This window comes from Sitophilus oryzae, unplaced genomic scaffold, assembly GCF_002938485.1.
Source record: "Sitophilus oryzae breed Bouriz unplaced genomic scaffold, Soryzae_2.0 scaffold_149_pilon_pilon, whole genome shotgun sequence".
NCBI lineage: Eukaryota > Metazoa > Arthropoda > Insecta > Coleoptera > Curculionidae > Sitophilus > Sitophilus oryzae.
This window is the reverse complement of record NW_022146169.1, coordinates 2,069,069-2,090,025: the sequence shown is the minus strand read 5'-3', so window position 1 is coordinate 2,090,025 and position 20,957 is coordinate 2,069,069. Positions and strand designations below refer to the sequence as shown.

General features: G+C 33.4%; 1 protein-coding gene across 1 annotated transcript in view; it reads left to right on the top strand.

The window, feature by feature from the left end:
* The window catches only part of LOC115878014 (ionotropic receptor 93a), a 35,167-nt gene that overhangs the window by 8,861 nt on the left and 5,349 nt on the right, over positions 1-20,957 (top strand). Inside the window, exons 7-13 of the mRNA XM_030894368.1 lie at positions 63-230; positions 2,461-2,691; positions 2,754-2,977; positions 9,269-9,464; positions 12,014-12,176; positions 15,581-15,801; positions 19,097-19,274. Of these exons, the coding sequence (XP_030750228.1) occupies positions 63-230; positions 2,461-2,691; positions 2,754-2,977; positions 9,269-9,464; positions 12,014-12,176; positions 15,581-15,801; positions 19,097-19,274 (1,381 nt within the window). The remainder of the gene's footprint in view (positions 1-62; positions 231-2,460; positions 2,692-2,753; positions 2,978-9,268; positions 9,465-12,013; positions 12,177-15,580; positions 15,802-19,096; positions 19,275-20,957) is intronic.

Here is a 20,957-nt window from a genome sequence, read left to right as displayed (position 1 = left end):
ATAATATTTATATAATCATGAAATAGTTTAACTATTGAAGCATAACTAAATATCTTAAATAGGGTGGAATGATGTGTCATATAGAAGAAATATTAGCTGGTTTCACGAAATCCTTGGATAGTGCAATAGTGGATGAATTTGAAACAGCTGCACAGGTTTCTGAAGAAGAATGGGAAGCTATTAGACCTACTAAGCAGGACAGAAAAAATGATTTATTAGAAAAAATGAAGGTAAAATAAAATTACAGTCTTTTAGTTTTTTTAATGTGCCAGGTGGCCAACTAATAATAGATGCCGGCTTTATCCCTCTGAATCTATTTATCGTGGAATTTTGGAAAAAAATCTAATAAGGAAATCGGCTAAAAGAAATTACTGGAAATTATTTGAAAGTCCGAAAAATATCAGTAGCCAATCGGGAAACCAATGAATGAAATCTAATGAAATCAATGCAAAAGTCTCTTTTTTTGTGTTTTCTGGTACATATTGCTTCTGTTAAAATAAGGTTATCTCGGATTTAGATTAACGGAATTAAACAAAATAATGCTCGCTAAAAAGACTGCCTTCTCCATAAAAAGCTACAATATAAACTTATTCTGGTATAATAAGCTCTATTCTGGTTACACATTAAAGTTAATAGTAGTCGACTCAAGGAGTAAGGGAAGATTTCGACAGGCAATATCCAGAAAATGACAAGATGCAATTTAACTCTGAATTAAAACGACAAACATAACTGTCAGTATCTTCCTCTGGGAGATACGAGACCTTGTCGTTGGTGGGGAAGCTCCTAGTCATGTGCTAGGGGGATCTTCTCTAGCAGTTTGGCTGGATCTAAGGAGCATCTCATTGTCTTGTTCCTGGCTGTAGTGCCGTGGTCAAGGAATTGAACCAAGACGCGTATAACGATGCCGGATGGTACTACCCATCATGCCGAGCACCCTCTAGTGACTGTGGTCATGTATCACGGGTGGAGGGTGTGGATGTGGGGGTCTTAGCTTAAGGTCGGTGGTAGATGCCCACTTCTCGGAGGATGAACTTCTGTTATCAGAAGAGGAGGGGAAATACTCTGTCCCCCGTATAACAGGTAGATCCCCATGTATGATGAGTTATAGACTGCATGATGAGCTATAACTCACGAAAGGGGGACATAATAGGTCTTTAAGGTGGCGGTGATTAACCCTCCTCCTTACTCATTCTACATTCTACTACTGTCAGTATCAGGAATCATCCCATTGGATGTACCTTAAACAATATACAGGGTGTTTCAAAAAACATGTGACATCTCTCGTGGGGAGATTCATCACGTAAAAATAAAATTGATTTTTCTTATCAACATAGGTCCGATTCTGCTTTGTTTCGGAACTACAGGGTGTTAAAGTTCTTAACCCGATTTATCCAATAACTTTCTTCCAAGTACCTTTACCGTTTCAAATGAAATTTTGAGGGTAAAAGTTACTATAAATACGACATATTTTAAAACAGGGACGCGCATATGGGTTATCACTGGAATATTTTTCTAAATAAAGCATCTACGCCACTGACTTTTTTCTCTTGTTAGCGAAATAGCGTAAACAGTTCAATGCCGATCAAAAGTTGTCTCTTGATATTTTGTCGATTTCGGCCTCCTTGATGAGATAAACGCAATTTTATTAATTTGCCTTGGTCCAAGTCTAATAGCAATCATTAAAAAAAATAATATCATTAACTTGCAAAAGTTTTAAATAGGTACTTATTGATTCCTCATCAAAAAATATGAAAAAAAGTTCCTATAAACACGGACAAGGAAATGCATAGTTTTAGAGTTACAGGATGTTAAAACTTTTTAAAATTATGTTTTTTGTAATTATCTTAAATACCATTATTTTTTTTATTTGAAATTGCTGTAGGTTTGACTAATAGTAATAATATTTAATAATAAATTAGGTATAATAAGTAATTTAATAATTTTATTTTTATTTTAATTTTATTAAATGTGATTAATAAAATTGCGTTTATCTCATCAAGGGGGCCAAATTCGACAAAATATTAAGAGATAACTTTTAATTGGCATTAAAGGGCCTACTCAATTTTGATCCCAAAAGAAAAAAGTAAGTGGCGCACATGATTTTTTTTTTTTGAAAAATATTCCAGTGATAACCCATATGCACGTCCCTGATGTATATGCACGTCCCTGATACTCGTAGCACTTGTTAATAAAGTAACTTGTACCCTCAAAATTTCATTCGAATCACTAAAAGTACTTGGAAGAAAATTATAATAAATCGAAAGATTATTAAGACTTTAACACCCTGTGACTACGAAAGAAAGCAGAATCGGACCTACGTTGATATGAAAAATAAATCTTATTTTTATATGAGGAATCTTTTCACGGGAGATAGCACATGTTTTTTGAAACACCCTGTATACCTACATATACATTTTTTTGTGCCATAATCAGCTTGCATATTATAATCGCTTTTTTAAGAAATATCTTACTGACTACGGCGTTTGTGATAACTGTACCACATGGAAGTTTGAAACTGGAGAGACATGGGGCAGGGAGTATTTAGACAGCATACGTTCAGAACATTCCATAGCGGAGATATTGCAAGTTGGCTCTTGGAGACCTAGCGACGGTCCAACTATGTCTGACGAACTATTTCCTCACATTTCGCATGGATTTAGAGGAAAAACTCTTCCAGTAGTTTCTTTTCATGTAAGTATATTGTTGCTTCAATTTTCTTGATTTTGTATTATAAATTTTATTAATATTTCTAGAATCCTCCATGGCAAATTCTCAAGGTCAACGAATCAGGAGACGTCATTGAATACAGTGGTATAGTTTTCGATATTATGAGAGAGCTGTCCAAAAATTTAAACTTTACTTTCAACGTTGAAATAGTAAAATCCCACTTTCAATACAATGTAACAAGGTATAATCCCAAAAACGAGACTACAGCGTTCCTGGATGTTATAGAGAGTTCAGGAATTTCCACATACACGTAAGTGAAGTAGACTTTTACATTATTAGATTGATAAAGAGTTAAATATATACAATAATCTACTCAAGTATGTCCAAGAAGTGGGTACAGGTCATACAGGTGAATTGGAGTTCCTGTGATTTTTTGGATGTCGTCTGTCGAAAAAAAATCGACTCGTTGGATAGACTGATTTATTTATTTATCGTATGGCTCATATACATGCAAGAAAATCAGACACTTAAACATAGACATAAAATAAACTACAATGTAAATGAAAACATTACAATGTAAATATAAAAAAAACAAGTATAATATAAAAAGACAACATAAAAAACGTATTTACGAACACCATATATTAACATCTAGATGCCCTATCCATTCCAAAGCTGATGGAGAAGCCTCCAGAAAGTCCCTCCAATCTTCACCATAAGCGCGTAGGTTGCACTCTCTAGTTATATTATTATTATTATTTATTATATTATTATTATATTATTTGTCTTTATTGTCCAACAGATTACAAAAAATCCAATTACTAGACAACATGAACTGAAATAGAGTAAATTAAATAAACTTATATTAACTACAGAGTAAATTGAATAAACCTATATTACCTACAGAGTAAATTAAATTAAATTAAATAAACTTATTACGCAACAGAGTAAATCAAATAAACCTATACCGATGAACCTCAAGATTTCCAACCCTCAGCGCTCTTTTAAAGTGAGTCTAACGAACAATTATGCAGGTCTATAGTAATATTGTTATAATTTGCTAAGTTGTTCCATAGAAAGCAAGAACGGTATATGGGCGCTTTCTGCTGCAGATTTGATGTCGCTAACGGCTGATAAAATTCACGACACTGTCGAGTATTTGCAAGCGGGACCGCAAAGTTTACTTTGTTTAACAACTGAGTAAATTCTATCAAGTTGTTGCACAGTTTAAAGATAAAACATATGTTATTTTGTATTCTGCACCTCTCAAGAGGTAATATATTATAACTGTTCAACATATCCAGCTGATCAAACCCATGCGGGGGGTACTGTCCGTAAGTTCTAAAATGCGATAATTTCAAGAACCTACGCTGTACTTTCTCCAAACGGTCAATGTGAATAGCGTAAAATGGAGACCAGATAACACTGGCATATTGCAGCCTGGATTTGACCATAGAATTGTACAGGGTGAGAAGGCTTGAGGGCTGCTTAAAATGCAATGTTGTTCGACTGATAAACCCTAACAGTCTCAGTGCCGATTGCACGATCATATCAATGTGTGGATTAAAAGACAACTTTTTATCTATTAATACACTAAGATCCATAACCGATTTACAGTCCTCCAATACATCACCGTCTAGTACGTAATCAAATGTAAATTCATTTCTTTTGTGCGATATAGTTATTTTTTGCATTTGTTATTATTTAGCGGTAATCGGTTTACCTTACACCAATCAGATAAACGATCTAAATCCATCTGGAGGGCTTTACAATCATTTATTGTACGTATGGACCTATAAACTTTTAAATCGTCTGCAAATAGTAGTATGTGATGGATGGTTTGGTGAGGGGATCCGCAATCACATTCTGGAGAAGGTATTTTCCCCCACTTATAAAGGGAATCCGCACATCTTCCATGGCCAGAGCGTATCCTATTCAAAGTTGACCATGTTTTCCGGTTTAGATCGGTACCCGATGTCTGGCAATAGTTATGTTTGAACCAGGAATATAGGTGCGCATCGGCCATTTCTCTCCGTAACTGAAGCCACTGTTCTCGAGAATTGTAGTTACTGCTTTTTAGTTGTTCAGCTATTCGCAAAGGTGGATTCCTCGACTTAAGTCTATTCACCTGTAAAGCAGGAAGTGTTTTATGAACAGGTAGCGTTGGGGTAGCTATTATTTTATCAAATTCTCTAAGAAGAGCCTCGTTTCTGCGTAGATTTGGAGGTAGGATGTTACTCAGAACTAGAAGCCAGTAACTAGGGGTGCATCTGATTGTCCCTGTAATCAGCCGCATGGTGTTGTTCAGCTGTCTGTCTACGAGATTTGTGTGGTGGCTGTTCAACCACACGGGTGCACAATACTCTGCCACACTGAATACCAGACCAAGGGCGGAGATCCGAAGTGTTGTTGCTTTTGCACCCCAAGAAGTAACACAAAGTTTTTGTATAATGTTGTTTCGTGTTCTGATTTTCCCAGCAACATTTTCTAGGTGTTTTCGAAATGAGAGTGTACGGTCTAGAGTAATCCCCAGATATTTTGGATATTTGTTATTACGCAGAGTGGTGTTACCAAACTGGACGCTTATTTCAGTATTCGCCAGCTTGTTATTAAGATGGAAGGTAGCCACTTCTGTCTTATTTGCACTGGGTTGAAGTCTCCATTTTATAAAATAGGCATTCAAAGATGCGAGATCCTTTGTAAGCGTTTCTTGGGTTTGATATAGCGATTCATGTTCCGTTGCTATGGCTATATCGTCTGCGTAAAAATTTTCTAGATTGCGTATCTGGTAGGTCAGAGATGTATAAGTTGAATAAGAGAGGGGCGAGAACGGAGCCTTGGGGTAAGCCGTTGTTAAGTTTTTAGGTTTTACTTGTGCTCTCTCCTGAAATACTTGGATATATCGGTTACTTAGCATGTTGTTGATAACTCGAGCTATAGTTTGACAAGGAAGTGCTTTAAGTAATTTATAAACCATACCTTCTCTCCAGACTGTGTCGTAAGCGGCTGTTAAATCGACAAAAGCTATGGAGATTTTAAGCTTAAGTTGGAAATTTCCTTCAATGTGAGATGTAAGTGCTACGACTTGGTCACAGCAACTGCGTTTAGGAATGAAACCTGCCTGTTCAACTGGAATATGGTCTAAGATACTATCCTTTATTCTATTGAAAATAAGTCGTTCTAGGAGCTTATAGGTACAACTAAGAAGGGCTATGGGTCGATAATTCTGAGGTTGATCTTTAGATTTTCCTGGTTTTAACACAGCTATTATTTTAGTTTTCTTTTTAATTCCTTTGGAATGTTGCGGTTGATAAAATTCTCGAGAAGAAACTACAAAGCCACTTGAGGGCAGGGTCTCCAGCGTAAATAAGGAATTCTGGATGAATGTTGTCATATCCAGGAGCTTTGTTCGGCTTGATGTCTTTAATAGCTGTGACTATGTCGTCAATTTCGAAGGGCTGTAAATGTTCCGAGATATGGGGAGTGGTTGTTCTTAACTCCTTTAATTTCCTCTTAATCTCAATTGTGTGCTCCTTATCACGTCGAGACCTAGATGTCTCAGCTATATAATTTGCAATTTGATTAGCTGATATTTCAGAGCTTGTTGCTCTTTGTATGCTTGATAGACTGATATTTTAGTATTATACAGTACGTTTTTGTTAACGGTGTTACTGGATTCTATACTATGTTAGTATTCTTATGTTTATTGTTAAAATTATTGGGTGATATGAAACAAATAGCATACAATACATAAGATATTATAACCTATTTTAGATAAAACAAACAACAAACTAACAGCTTTGCGAACACGTACTTCTTAATTACATTTTCTTCTTCTTATCACGCCCTCTCCTGCCGAAGGCTGGCGATCCAAATGGCAATTGTGGCTCTGGAAACTGCATCCCGGAAGATTTCCGCAGACGAGCGTTCAAACCATCTCCTCAAATCTTTTAGCTATGAGTTCTGGCGTCTTCCTACTGATCTTTTCCCTTGCACTTTGCCCTCTATTATGAGGCGCAGTATATCGTATCTACCACCTCTCATCACATAACCCAGGTATTGCATTTTTCTTTCCTTGATGGTGTTCAGTATCTCTTTTTGTTTCTCTGCATGCGCTGGTGTACTTCATCGTTGGTGATCCTTTGTACCCATGAGATTCGCAGCATCCGTCTGTATACATACATTTCGAAGGCTTCTATTCTCTTTTCGGTCTGTGAATCTAATGTCCAGCTCTCACATCCATATAGTAACACAAAGAAGACGTAGCATCTGGCCATTCAAGTTCTGCGTTCCGCACTGAGGTCTCGTCTTGTAAAAAATGATTTCATTCTCACGAAGATTACATTTTTACAATTACATTTTACTTGTCCAATATTATTTAGTCCAGCTGACAAATAATACTAGATAGGTATTTCAAGAATTGATATTTATAAGTAGATATGTATACTAAATATTGAGTATTATACTAAGAAATAATGAATGAACGTAAAATAAAATATTAAATGATTGTAGCTAAGTAATTAGAAATAATTATTATCTATAGAAAGTAATAACTGACCTATAAAGATACTTTTAAATATAACCGAACAAATACTCAATGATTTTCTTTTTTATAGTCACATCCTTAATCAAAAAAATGTGTATCATACTTCAATTTGTTATGAATATAATCAAACCTTACCAAACCAAACACCTATATTGCCCATTTCTATAGAATTTACCGGCTAAAAAAACAGAAAATTAGTATTATATTAAAATAATACCGTATTTGACTTAGCGTCATTTTTTTATTTCTATTCTATTTGAATTTACTAAAGGCTGAAAATAGTAAACCCGGTGGCACATCCCCTATAACTTCTTTATATTTTCAGATGAAAAAACTAGATTTGGTATGTTAGTATTTGACATAAATTAGGATTGATTGACGTATTCAATTCTTTTTGGCCACTTCCTGTTTTACCGGAAATGACTACAACTTTTGATTTTTAAATGGCACCCTCGGTATATTTTTACTTTCTTCGATAGAAAATGATACTCTGAATAGAATGACATATTATATGTCAACTTATGATATTTTGGTTTACAACAAAACTGTATTTTAAATTTCAATCTAGAGTGCCATGGCTGTGTTAAAAACACTAATTTTTAATCAAAGAACCTTGGAAAAATAGATTTGATCGTTTAATGTTTTTAGTGTCTTGTCCTGGCCGGTTAAAAGATATTAGCATATTCGGAAAGAGAATTTTTAGCCGACCATACCACTAGGTATGGTAGGCTATTAGGATCGGCAAAAAAAAGTTTTTTTAATTTCACTCAAAATAAGTTATTTGGATCATAAATGACCTAAATACAAAATATTTTCATGGTGTCTGTCTGTCTGTCTGTCTGTCTGTCTGTCTGTCCGTCCGTCTGTCCGTCTGTAACACGATAACTCAAAAACCGCTGAACCGATTTTAACCAAATTTGGCACAAAAATACTGTGGCACCCGAGAATCGGGCCATAAGTTTTTGGTGGGGGTGGGGAGTTGGTAAGGGGGTACAGGAGGGGGTTAAAAATTTTAAAAAATCGTAACTCCAAAATTACAGTAGCTAGCGAAACGCGGTTTCCAAATTAAGATTAGGGATAATATTTGCAACAAAATTTGTAATAACATCAAAATCAGTCAAAGCCGCAGTTTTCGAGATATTAACATATTTTAGTATGGGCGGCTATACGTGCCTCCCGGCGCCAATTTTTTTACTAATAATTTGGTACCACACACTTTTGGTATTTCGAGTCAAATTGTCGTTATGAATCGCATGTTGCAATTTCAAGTAAGCCATATTCGAAAATGTCAAGTTGACATACGATATGTCATTATATTCAGAGAGTGTCATTTTCTATCGAATAAAGTAATAAAATACCGAGTGTGCCATTTAAAAATCAAAAGTTGAAGTTATTTTCGGTAAAACAGAAGATGACCGAAAACAATTGAATACGTCAGTCAATCCTAATTTATGTCATATACTAACATACCAAATCTAATGTAGTAGTTTAGGCTTTCGCGGCCATCGTTTGAAGAATTTTGGGTTTTCGGGTTATTAGGCCGTCGTCGGTTAGAATTGCTTCCTAACGTTTCGCTAGCACGAGTGGCTAGCATCTTCAGAGGTGTGTTTGCTCCGACTGCTAACACTAGACTGATGTGAGTCTAGTGTGAGCAGTCTACATCAGTCCAGTGTGAGGAGTCGGAGCAAACACACCTCTAAAGATGCTAGCCACTCGGGCTAGCGAAACGTTAGGAAGCAATTCTAACCGACGACAGCCTAATAACCCGAAAACCCAAAATTCTTCATACCAAATCTAGTTTTTTATCTAATAAAATAAGAAGTTTATTAGGGTGAGCCATTTTTGATACGCACCCGGTATAGTAGCATACAAAATAAAATCACTTACCAAATGTCCCGTTTAAAATAAACCAATAAAATATGTAAAAAATTTTATTGATACTCCCCAAAATCTTAATTTTATTCGCTAAACCATAACAAAATGTTGCCAAGATATTTCAATATTTTAACTTTTTTTCTTTAATAATTGTTATTAATTAGATAAAATTATTTGTAGAGTACCTCAAGAAATTTTGGAATTAGTTCACAATAAGTCAGTAGCAATGGGTGCTTGCGCGTTTACTGTTACAGAAGAAAACAAAAAACTGATAAACTTTACCAGCCCAATTAGTATTCAGTTTTATACCTTTTTAGTAGCAAGACCTAGAGAACTCAGTAGAGCATTGTTATTCATATCACCATTTACAGGAGGGGTAAGTTTGATTTTTTTAGTATATAATTATGACTTTTATCTGTCAATGTGTTTTTGCCGAGAAAATAGTGCAATCTTAATTAATTTATCAAAGTGTTTAAGTTAAGTAACACTTCTTTTATTGTATATATGTTGTCAAAAAAGATACAATCCGATATGTGTCGAAGTTCTACTCTATCTTGAAAACCGTTCACCGTTTCCAACTAAATGAAAAGTACCTTTCTCTGACGTAAAACAGTCCTAGCTTCTTATATCATTTGTTGGACTTACTGTATCTATCCATATTTTATCAATATAGATATATTGATAAAAGAAGTACCGCCAGTAGTAACACAGTTTAAAGAATATAAATATATACAGTTGGCTCACTCTAAGGAATTCTATTGTTATTTTGACTTCAAAGGCGGCCCGTGACCCTTCGAGTTGACAAAACATATGTACTCTTACCGGGTGCAGCGGAAGTGCTATTTTATCAGTCAGAACGCTGGCCGTATACGAGGGATCAACTAAAAATACTAAGGAATTTTAATATAGCAAGTAGAAAAATAAAAATACAGTACTAGTTTTATTGATTGACAGTTTTAGGCGTCTTTAATAATTGATCAATACTTTCTTCTTATTATTATTTAATAACATATCTCATAAACCGCAAATTCTAATACGGTTATGATATTGTTCTGGTGTATAATTTTTATATCTGTGGGATCCTATAAATCCTAAGGCACTTTTCCAGGCTCCACACCTACAAGTTATTTTCCTTATCAGACTCTACTACTACATACTATGGTGAATACATTAATATTAAAATATTAGATAGATATATTATTCTATTCTAATTCTTTGGAATATGGAATTGTCAATAGGGGAATTATTATTAATAATTATTATGGAAACCCCATATATACTATATATAATATTCTATTTGCATATTTCTTAAATTATAGCATGTTTTGCTTTATAGATGTTTGCATTTTACTTTAATTTCCTACCGGGAAATCCCAAATTTTATAGTAAGGTAATAAAAATACCTTTGCATACATACAACTTGTGTTGCCATTGTCAATTTTTTGGGATTTTTTTCTAAATTTTATGATTATCATGAACAGTAATTATGACTGTTAGTAGTTAATTGTGTAATAAATTTTAATGTTTGATAAAATTTAGTAAAAACTGAAAAAAAAATGACAATGGCAAGACAAGTTGTATCCAAGTACTTTTTATTACCTTTTGATAAAAAGGTAGATGATTAAAGTGCAAACAGCTAAAAAGCAAAACATGCTATAACTTAAGAAATATGCAAATATAATTTATTACAATATTTACTATTAATTGAACAGCACACAAGAAAAACAATGAAAGTACCAAAAAGGGGGGGGCTACATCTTTTGGTACCTAAATAAACGGGAATATCGATAACGACCACCTAGAAACAAGCATTAAAAATGGGAAATAGATATAAAAGTCCATGCGTAATTTGAATAAAAAAAAACGCTTTCCTGAACATTTATCCCCCCATTTCTGGATACTCATCGTTTTTCCCATGTGCTCGTCAATTGTTATATTTACTGTTACATAAAATTTAGTAAAAACTCTAAAAAACTTGTCAATAGCAGAACAAGTTGTAAGCACGTATTTTTATTACCTGATGATAAAATTTGGACTTTCCAGGTAGGTAGTTTAAGTTAAATACAAACATCTAAAAAACAAAACATGCTATTTAAAAAAATGCAAATATCTTAAAAAAATAATTTAATATGCACTTTGCCACCCGGTAAATACTGGAAATCCATAACATAATAGTAAAGTATCTACTACTACTCTAATATATCTTCTAAAATAATAAACTAATTGTTAAAAATAAATATTTTGTGCATATTTCGAGTAAAATCTTTTCTTAATTTATATGTATATTTTTAAAGCAATTTATTCATAATTTGGTTTCCATAATTATAATATACTTAAAATGTCTAATACTTTAATTATTATATACTTAATAGCCTATACTATATAAACATATACCTTCGTTGATCTTTTGGGCGCCTAAAGAACGATAAAATAATCGTCTGTCATTCTACTTTCACAACCATCCACTGCACAAATATTTCTAGTAGACATTTTATTCACAATTCAAACAAAACAACTAAAACACTATTTTTGGTTCACCCTATGCGTCGGAGCGAAAACAAAACTAAAATAAACTTGGAACGCTGTGTACACGTCGAGCAACGGATGTAGACTGACCAGAGTCTACAAGACAGGCGGGGAGCGGCGGGAGGAATTTTGATACGGGCGAAGAGTGGAAATGGAAAGTACCCTTTCAGTTGCTTTGCCAGTAAAATGTGTGTAACAGTACTAAATTTCGAGAAAATCGGTTTACCAATGTTCTTAAAAATAAATAAAATACATATTCTTTTTATTTACGAAGCATTTTAAATGATATGTTTATAGGAACTTTTTATTTTTTTATCCTTAGAATTACACCCATCGAAGTTGATAGGTACACTATTTTTTGACACCCCGTATATATTTTTAAGAACATTTTTGTTACAGACTTGGTTGTGTCTAGCGGCAACTATTATATCCATGGGCCCCATATTGTACTGCATACATAAGTACAGCCCTGTATATGAATACAAAGGTATACGAGGTAAAGGTGGCTTAGCTACTATTCAAAATTGTATTTGGTATATGTACGGGGCACTCTTGCAACAAGGTTTGTATAAAATAATTTTATTATACAAAATAAAATGACTAATAATTTAATCTATAAAATTCGTAATCGTAAAAAAGTTCGTCGTTTTAAAGTAACTTTGAATATACAGGGTGATTCCTGTAAGTCGGTCATGCTTTTGAGGAATAATAGGGGACGTCGAAATATTAATTTTGATAAAGCACACTATGGGTCGGAAATGCCTCTTACGCAAGATACAGGGTGTTAAAGTTTTTGAAAAATTAAAGATATTCTTTAATAGTTTTTTTAACAGTTGAAGGTATCGTTATAAAATTTCATTATAGGAATCTACCTAACAGAGACACTTGAAATGTGAAAAGAAGAAGTTTTAGTTTCAACCAGTGGCGTAGATGTGATACGCATCAGGTATTTTTTTCAAAAAAAATAGTACGCCACTGATAAAAATAAAAATTTCGGATTTTTTTATTTACTCAGTTTATTTCCAAGATAAAATGTCTCTTGCAACTTTCCCCTATCTAACACCATTTTGTCACAATTTAAAACTAAATAAATTTTTAAAGAGAATCTTAAATACAGCGAATTATTTATAACTATAGGGCAGAAACACATGTGCATCGTTAGCTCCCTTCATCTTGAGTAACTTTAGTACTTTTTACTATTAGCTCTAAATAAATTTTTAAAAAAATTATAAATTTGAACTAGAATTTTTTTTATTGTTAATAATAAAATTAGTAGTTTTAAGGTAGTTATAATAATTCGCATATTTAAGGTTCTCATTAAAAAAATATTTATTTTTAAATTGTGACAAAATGGTGTTAGGAAGAAAGTTGCAAGAGACAATGGCTGCATTCAGCAGACGGAATCGGATTGGTAATCGGTCATTTACGATTAGTAATCGTTTTCTTGCGATTTGTAATTTTTCTGAATACCTTTTTATAATTTCTACGATTAACGGGAGAGGGCACTAGTTTTTATTTAATTTTTGATATGGTTTTTGACTTTTATGTATTAGTTTGTTTATTTATATCATTTTCATTTATCTCGTTTGTGTATTTAATAAATAATATTTATTTTACTTTAATTTTTACAGTAATATTTTTTTACAAATTTATAAATAACTAAAAAATAAATAATAACAAATGCATCAAAAGTATTCTCTTCTATAAATAATCTTGCATTCCATTTAGAGATTGTCATATTGTTAACACTTTTTATATAAACAAATCGGTAATCGCTAATCACAAATCGCTCTTTGAGAACGATTGTAAAAATGGCGTCCGATTACCAATGGGCGATTAGTCATCGGAAATTTTTAGGTGCATTTTTATGATTAGTTATCGATTACTAATCGGTGGCGTCTGCTGAATGCAGCCATTTTTTCTTGAAAATAAACCGAGTAAATAAAAAAACTCCGAAATTTTTATGTTTATCAGTGGCGTACTATTTTTTTTGTTGAAAAAATTACCCGATGCGTATCACATCTACGCCACTGAATATTTCGACGTCCCCTATCATTCCTCGAAAGCATGACCGACTTACAGGAATCACCCTGTATTTTTTGGAAAGAACTTGTTTTGTCTTTGATAAATAAAATAAACAGTTCCATGATATTCCATATTTATTATCCCAATTCCACATTGATCAATTTAACACTTAGTAAAGTGAACAAGAGATCTTAAGAGGTCAGTTCAAAGTTAGTGACCCGTCATCTTTTAAGGTCCGACCGAGATCTCGGTCTCGTTCTTGGCATAAAAAGGCCGAGATTATCGGCCACGACCGAGACTGCCCACGATCGTCAAATTAGCTTAATTTTGAGCGTATCGCTCCACCTATCGATGGGTGGATTAATGAAATACTCGTCCGAAGTCGAAAAAAAAAGACTGGATCATATCTGACTCATACATAATCTGATTGAATCACGAAGGGAATTTCCCGGACGGCTGAAGAATCGTCTTCCTCTTTCGATGCGTAAACAATGAACGAAATGTGATATGTTAGTGTCTTATTAATGTAAGTTTTATAAATTTAACAGAATTATGCTTTTATATGAATTAGAGTGGCTGTAACGACGTCCCGTAATCCTGCTGTTAAAAGATAACAATTGGTTTTTATATGTAACCAGCTGTTATGTTTTAACAGCAGGATTACGGGACGTCGTTGCAGCCACCCTTACTCGTATATCCTACTGAAAAGTAAAATTTGTGTGTGTAATTATTCACCTCTATTCAGAGTTCTGAAACCAGCAGCTTATACATTTCTAATCTCCACCACCAACAATCGTCTCTAGCGAACAACTATTTAGAAAGAATATGATGAAACACTGCATAATTTGAAAGGATGCAATGCTGAAAATTACTTTTTTAGCCAATAACATAGACTAAAAAAGTCATTTTATTAGTACTAATAATTTTATAGTATTAAATCCCAATAAAACCGTTTCTGCACGAAAATAACGTTTTTATTACATTATTATCAGATGTTTTTTTCATATATTAAACTATTGAATAAATATTGTATCGTGCCTCGGTCTCGGTCTCGGCCGAGACTAAAAATCCAGGTTCGGTCGGAACTTGGTCATCTTATCCGGTAGTCAACCAGCATTAGAAGCCGTCATCTCAGTAAAAATCAAATCGAAGTTGGTCAAAGAACGACCAGAGAAGCTAAACAAATTGGGCAAAAAACAAATAAAATCCTTCTACTCTGGGTGCTAGCCCACCAAGGGAAGGTAATGAAAAAACGATCTCTCTAGAAAAGGAGCAAACACTCCCACTAAATGGACCAGAACCGTTCTGCTTCCCTTAGAAATCAACTTAAAGTGGAACTCAAGAATCTAGAAGACTCGATCCGTAACCTGGAATGGGAATCATCCAACGGTCTACAACACTCGAAGAAACTTCTCGGAACTTACGACCGAAAAAGATCAAGGATTTTCCGTGATTTAAGTAAGAACAATCTCCGGATTGTCGTGGAGTTTTTAACAGGACACTGTCTGCTCAATGAACACCTCAGTAGATTGAAGCTAAGAACCAACGTTGAATTCTGTGGAGAAAATGGGGAAACACCAGAATACCTCATCACTGAGTGCGCCGAGACGACAACCATTCATGCTATAAACTTTGATACGATTAATATCAGAGATGAAGAACTAACCCTTATAAAACCGCTTTTGACAAAGTCCTGAGACTGTATGATCAATTACAACTCCAAAAAAGGGGACACAATAGATCTATAAGTTCGCGGTGATTAACTTCTCCCCACCCATTTATTCTACAATCTATTGACCATTCAACTTTCCTTTCACAAAAGTTCTGTTAAGATTTAATGAAAGTTATTATTTATAGATAACATTAAAGTTTCACTTTATCCAATTGCAACATCACTTAATATTGAAGAACAGACATTACATATAGGCAATATTGTTTTAGGTGGAATGCATCTTCCATACGCAGACAGTGCTCGTATATTGATAGGATCTTGGTGGTTGGTTGTTCTAGTAATTGGGACAAGTTACTGCGGAAATTTAGTAGCTTTTCTTACATTTCCCAAAATCGACATTCCCATTACCACCATAGACGAGCTTATCCAACACGTCGATACACTGACATGGAGTTATGGAAAGAATACATTTCTCGAAGCACAGCTACAGGTGGAAAATTGTATTGATAGCTTTGTTATAGCTCTAAAAATTTGTTAAAAAACTTACCCAAACTAGCCTAAATTGATTTGAAGATTCTTTTTTCACAAAATTTAAAAATTTATATCGACTATTCTGAAGCAACTCACTAAATGTATATTTCAAATTTTTAAAATACTTCATTCAGGAAACTCTTCGAATTATCTAAGCAAATGTTAAGAAGACCATTAATTTTTATGAGGAAAAGTATACAGGGTGGTGACAATTTCGATGCTCAACATTGGCATCTCAGAAACAATACGATATTCGGTTAAATGGGACAAAAGTTGCGTAATTACAAGTTTCTTTTTGAAATTTTAGTTTACTACTAGAAGTTTAGGGATTTATTTCAATCTAGGCTGGCACATTAAAATCATTAAGCCTTTTAAAATACTGTCCTCTTGTTTCTTAAAGCTACCAAAAACTGCTAAATTTCTTGCGAAAATAGTACGATGAGGTTGAGTCCTTTCAGGATACAATCACAGATTAGGTATCCTATAAGTATACAGATAAAAATCTTGTCCCTAATTCGTGGTACGAAAATTGTTTTTTATGACAATGTGCAAACGAGTCAAATTTCCTGTGCGCAAAAATAAACTCGTAAAATAACAATAAACAGCGTAATAGAGAGATATCGCTAAACCGAATAGCGTGCATGGACGTTAATAAGGCCAGGTGTTATTTCCTTTACGTGAGGTGGTATTAACTCTCTTCATTTATAGTTATCGGATCGGAAAGAATTCTGATCGCGTCGCGTCCGCTATTTAAACTTAACCTAACTTTGAATTTAAAACTTTGAAATTGTTTTGTTTACTAGGTATTTTAAAACTAAAGGGCTAAAGTGCTTATTTCCAGTGCTTTATTGTTCAACGTTTGCCAGTGGGTTTAGGGCAACAAAAGCAACAAATTCTCTTAGAAGGGCTAAGTCGTCATCTGCTGTAAACCTAAGACTCTTTATAGGTTCTTTAGTATTGGAAGAGGTGGAATCCATATTTTGGATGTATATCAAACTTAAATATCAAATTACCTAATAAAACTAAAGTAATAATTCAAAACAATTCAAACATAACCTAAAATAAAAGATCTCGCCGGCCGGCTCCGGTTGTCAAATACCCGCACATGCCCATTTAAGCAATTTTTAAACGTTATCAGAGGTTATTTAGAAAGAGCGCTTGGTGTAATTGATCCGCAAATTACGTCAGGCGGTAACGCTATTAGCGGGTGTTGCGTTAAAAATTGACTCGCGCATATTGTAACCATGATAAGGTACGCGTAAATACTGGATGACGCTATTCGGTTTTCCGATATCTCTCTAATAACTGTGCCGGTCAGGCGCTGTGCACAATTTTAGAGGCCATAAGTGGGCGTGCTATGGGCGTAAACTAGTCACCTAACTAGTGCCCGATTCCGAAAATTGGAACCACGAAAAACAAAAAAGAAAAAACAAAGATTATAATCTGTATAATCTGTCATACAATGTTCTATAACTTGCGCATGCCATAACGGAATTATTATTATTTTTAAGTAAACATCATACATATCTCGTATTTCCTCACTTGTGACTTGTGAACATATTGTTGACTGTTAATACATTTTACACTATTTACTATAAATTTTTGTGTCCAGATTTGACACTTAATAGTAGTAGTCAAAAATTAACTTCCTGTTATATAAAGTGTCAATTGGATTTCCAAGGCAGACTTGATCTTTTGAGCGAATTGTTAAAAAATCTTATTTTTTTAGTCAATTTACATAATAATGAATAAAAATTAGATACTACCGTATTGATTAGTTTTTGCTCTATCTCATAGTATAAAAATTCAAAATGGCGGCCATAAGAAAACAAAAACTTGACTGCTGTTGTGCTAAATCTAGAAGGCTTAGAAATTTTCTGAAAACGGCATTTAATTGGCCGAGGTTACAAATATAAAACTACCAACTTATGTTCCAATAGATACAATAGTTCTGAAGATATTGTCATTTAATATAAACGTATTATTTTCATTTTTTTGACATAAATCCTAGACTAATCAAATTACCGGGTTTTTTTGCATAGGTGTTTGTCAAACATCTAATTACGCAACTTTTACCCCATTTAACCGAATTCGTATCTCTCGTAGTTTCTGAGATGCCAATATTGAGCATCGAAATTGTCACCACCCTATACAGGGTGTCCCAGAAATAAGTGCAAATATTTTAACTGGTAGTATAATTCAATCCCAGAAACACGCCTATGAAGTTTTTTTTCGCGAAAAGAAATTTTGAAAATTCGAAATTTTTTGAAATTTTTTTTGGATTTTTTTTTAGTTTTTAGTTAAAAAACATAATTTGTTGATAATATGTCAACATAGGTATAAGATTAAATTTACAAGAAAGAAAATCCAGAAAAGATCCAGTGGTTCTCAAAATTTTAGCAAAAAATCATTTATTTTGGAAATTTTCAAAGTAAAATAACTCCGTTATTTTGGACTTATTTGAAAAACGATAAAGAGAAAATATGTTTCTTTTATCGAGATCTACCACCCCTTAAAATATTTGCACTTATTTCTGGGACACCCTGTATACCAGATGGTTCATCATAGTTAGAAACATAGAAAATCCCAAGCATATTTTGTACTATCCAAATATTGACCTCTTGTTAATTTTACAGCGAAGTCGTAAAAGGGTTTTTTAAAGATCATTAATGTCTTTAGCTCATATATGTAACGACGAGTTATAAAAGTTATGTTGACATTTGTCTGGTTTAGCATTGTTACTTCTCCAGCTTTAATTTAAAAATAGACGCAGTTTTCTTAAGTTAGTTAAAAACGGCAAAATTATTCAAATTTGGCATGTGTATTCAGCATACGTAGACCTTTAAAAACTTATTTATGCCTTTGCCATAAAATCAACAGAGGAGCCAATATTTGGAGAGTTTGAAATTTGCATGTATAGTACTGTATTGGTTGCTTTTAATTTAAACAAAATGGAATTCCCTAACTTCCTTAATATCCATTTTTGATTCATACTTATATTGAATTTTTATAAGCAGTTTTCATCAGTTTTAGATTTACTCTAAGCCACTCAATTTTCACATTACTTCAGTAACATCCTGTATAATGACAAAAAAACATTTTCGGAGAATATTGAAAAGTTGACTCTCAAGAAATTTTCATCGAAGTTAATAAAAAGTGTTTTCAGAAGATGTTAAAAAACTTTTTAATATCTACAACTGAATATTAAAATCTAAAGAAAGAAATATATTTTTATCTTGAAATTTTGATTTTAGGTTACAAAAGATAAAACGTACAGAATAATTTACGAACATAGCAAGGATGTGACCGATAAGCGGAACATGATCAATTTGATCAAAGCTGGAAAGCATGTCCACATCGATTGGAAGATCAAGCTGCAATATATTATGAAGCAACAGTTTCAAGAAAGCGATACTTGTGATTTAGCTTTAGGTAGATAAATATTGTTTACGTTAATATTAGAAAATTGCGATTTTGACTTATATAACAGTTTTTTTTTCTGATTACCTATAACACAGCCTATACATTAGACAGCCAGTCGACTTACGATCATTTACATGGAGATCTACACACCTACCTAGATATTTGCTTATCTTATGTTATATAACAAGTAGAATTCTGAGCTCCATTGAAGCTTCGTTTATAAAAATATTGAGAGTGGTGCTCTATGCAATGGGCCCTTTCACAAAAAATAAAATACCCAATTCAAGGACAAAACCTGAAATAGAAGACTATTTTAAGTATATTTATCCAAAAAAAAATAGTTCCATGACATTGAATAATTTTTTTATAGGCCTCAAAATTGCTGTAATTTGAAATAATTTTAAAGTGCCAATTGATGACGTATGAAAAATACGCCCAATCACATTGCAGAACCGTGCTCGTGCGCCAGCCAACAACTGGCAACATTGCAATTTGATTTGACCAGCACCACCTCAACTCAAGTCCAATCAACTTGATATGGGAAAGGCAAATATGGCGGCGAAGGCAGTGCATTATTAAATTGTTTACCTTTAACCTGAAAAGCCGATAGTGGTTTCTCGTTCCGATTGCATACCAGAAATAATTAATTATCTCTAGTTGGTTGTGCTTCTGCAACACGTTTGTTTAGTTCTTAGTGTTCAGTGCATGGTGTGATCAGAAAATTGTGATAAAATAACAGTGTAATAAAAATCCAAACCAAACAAAATTCCACATAGGGAACTTCAAACTTTTGTGCTTTTCGTACTCCTCTATTATTAATTATTTTAAAATAAGAACTAGAAGTATTTATCAAGATATTACACCGAAATGAGTAAAAAGCCTTCACCGCCAGTCTGCATTATACTTTATAATGGTTACTTACAATAATCAAAAGATAGGTATATATAATTAAAGGTTAGGTATTAACATTTTATTGTAGCACGCCTTTTACATGCTCTGTTCCAAATTGTCACGGGAATTATAGAGGGGGTCCCAAGGTTTCTGCTTTTATATTCCTCAAAAATGACGAGCTTCGTAAAAAATGGTTGACAGCTATTAAAAGAGATAATTTCACCCCTACTAGTAGTTCTCGGGTAAGAAGTGCATTAAATATGCCTCAAAAAGGCCAAAGGCCTCTGTTACCCTAGTGAGGATGTAGTTATGGCTACTGCTTACACATACCTCACTATAAGTAAAATGTTGGAAGAAGAATCAGGCTTTTTACATCAAAAAGATCACAGAAAGACATTTGCAAATATAAATGGCCTGGATGTAAGTCTTTTTTTAGGTCACAATTGCCCCTCACATACGTCAGAATTTATTATTAAATCTATCTTGTTCAGCATATCCAATATTTTATTGAAGAACTATGCAAAAAAAGGAATGACGTCTTTACCACAAAAACAATGCCCTATGTAAAGAGAAAGAGTAAAGAAAACTAAGCTAAGCGTAAGTTTTACTTACGAACCCCCAAAAAGATATTTAGTTATTTTCTATATAAAATCTTGAAACACATATTATATTTTTTAGTTATCCTCACCTATTATAGTTTAAATTTATTCCCATTTGTGTAATGCTGCAAAACATAGAAAAAATATTCCATATTTTTTGACCCAAGCCAGTGTAGTTTATAATTTCAAGAGCATATACCAA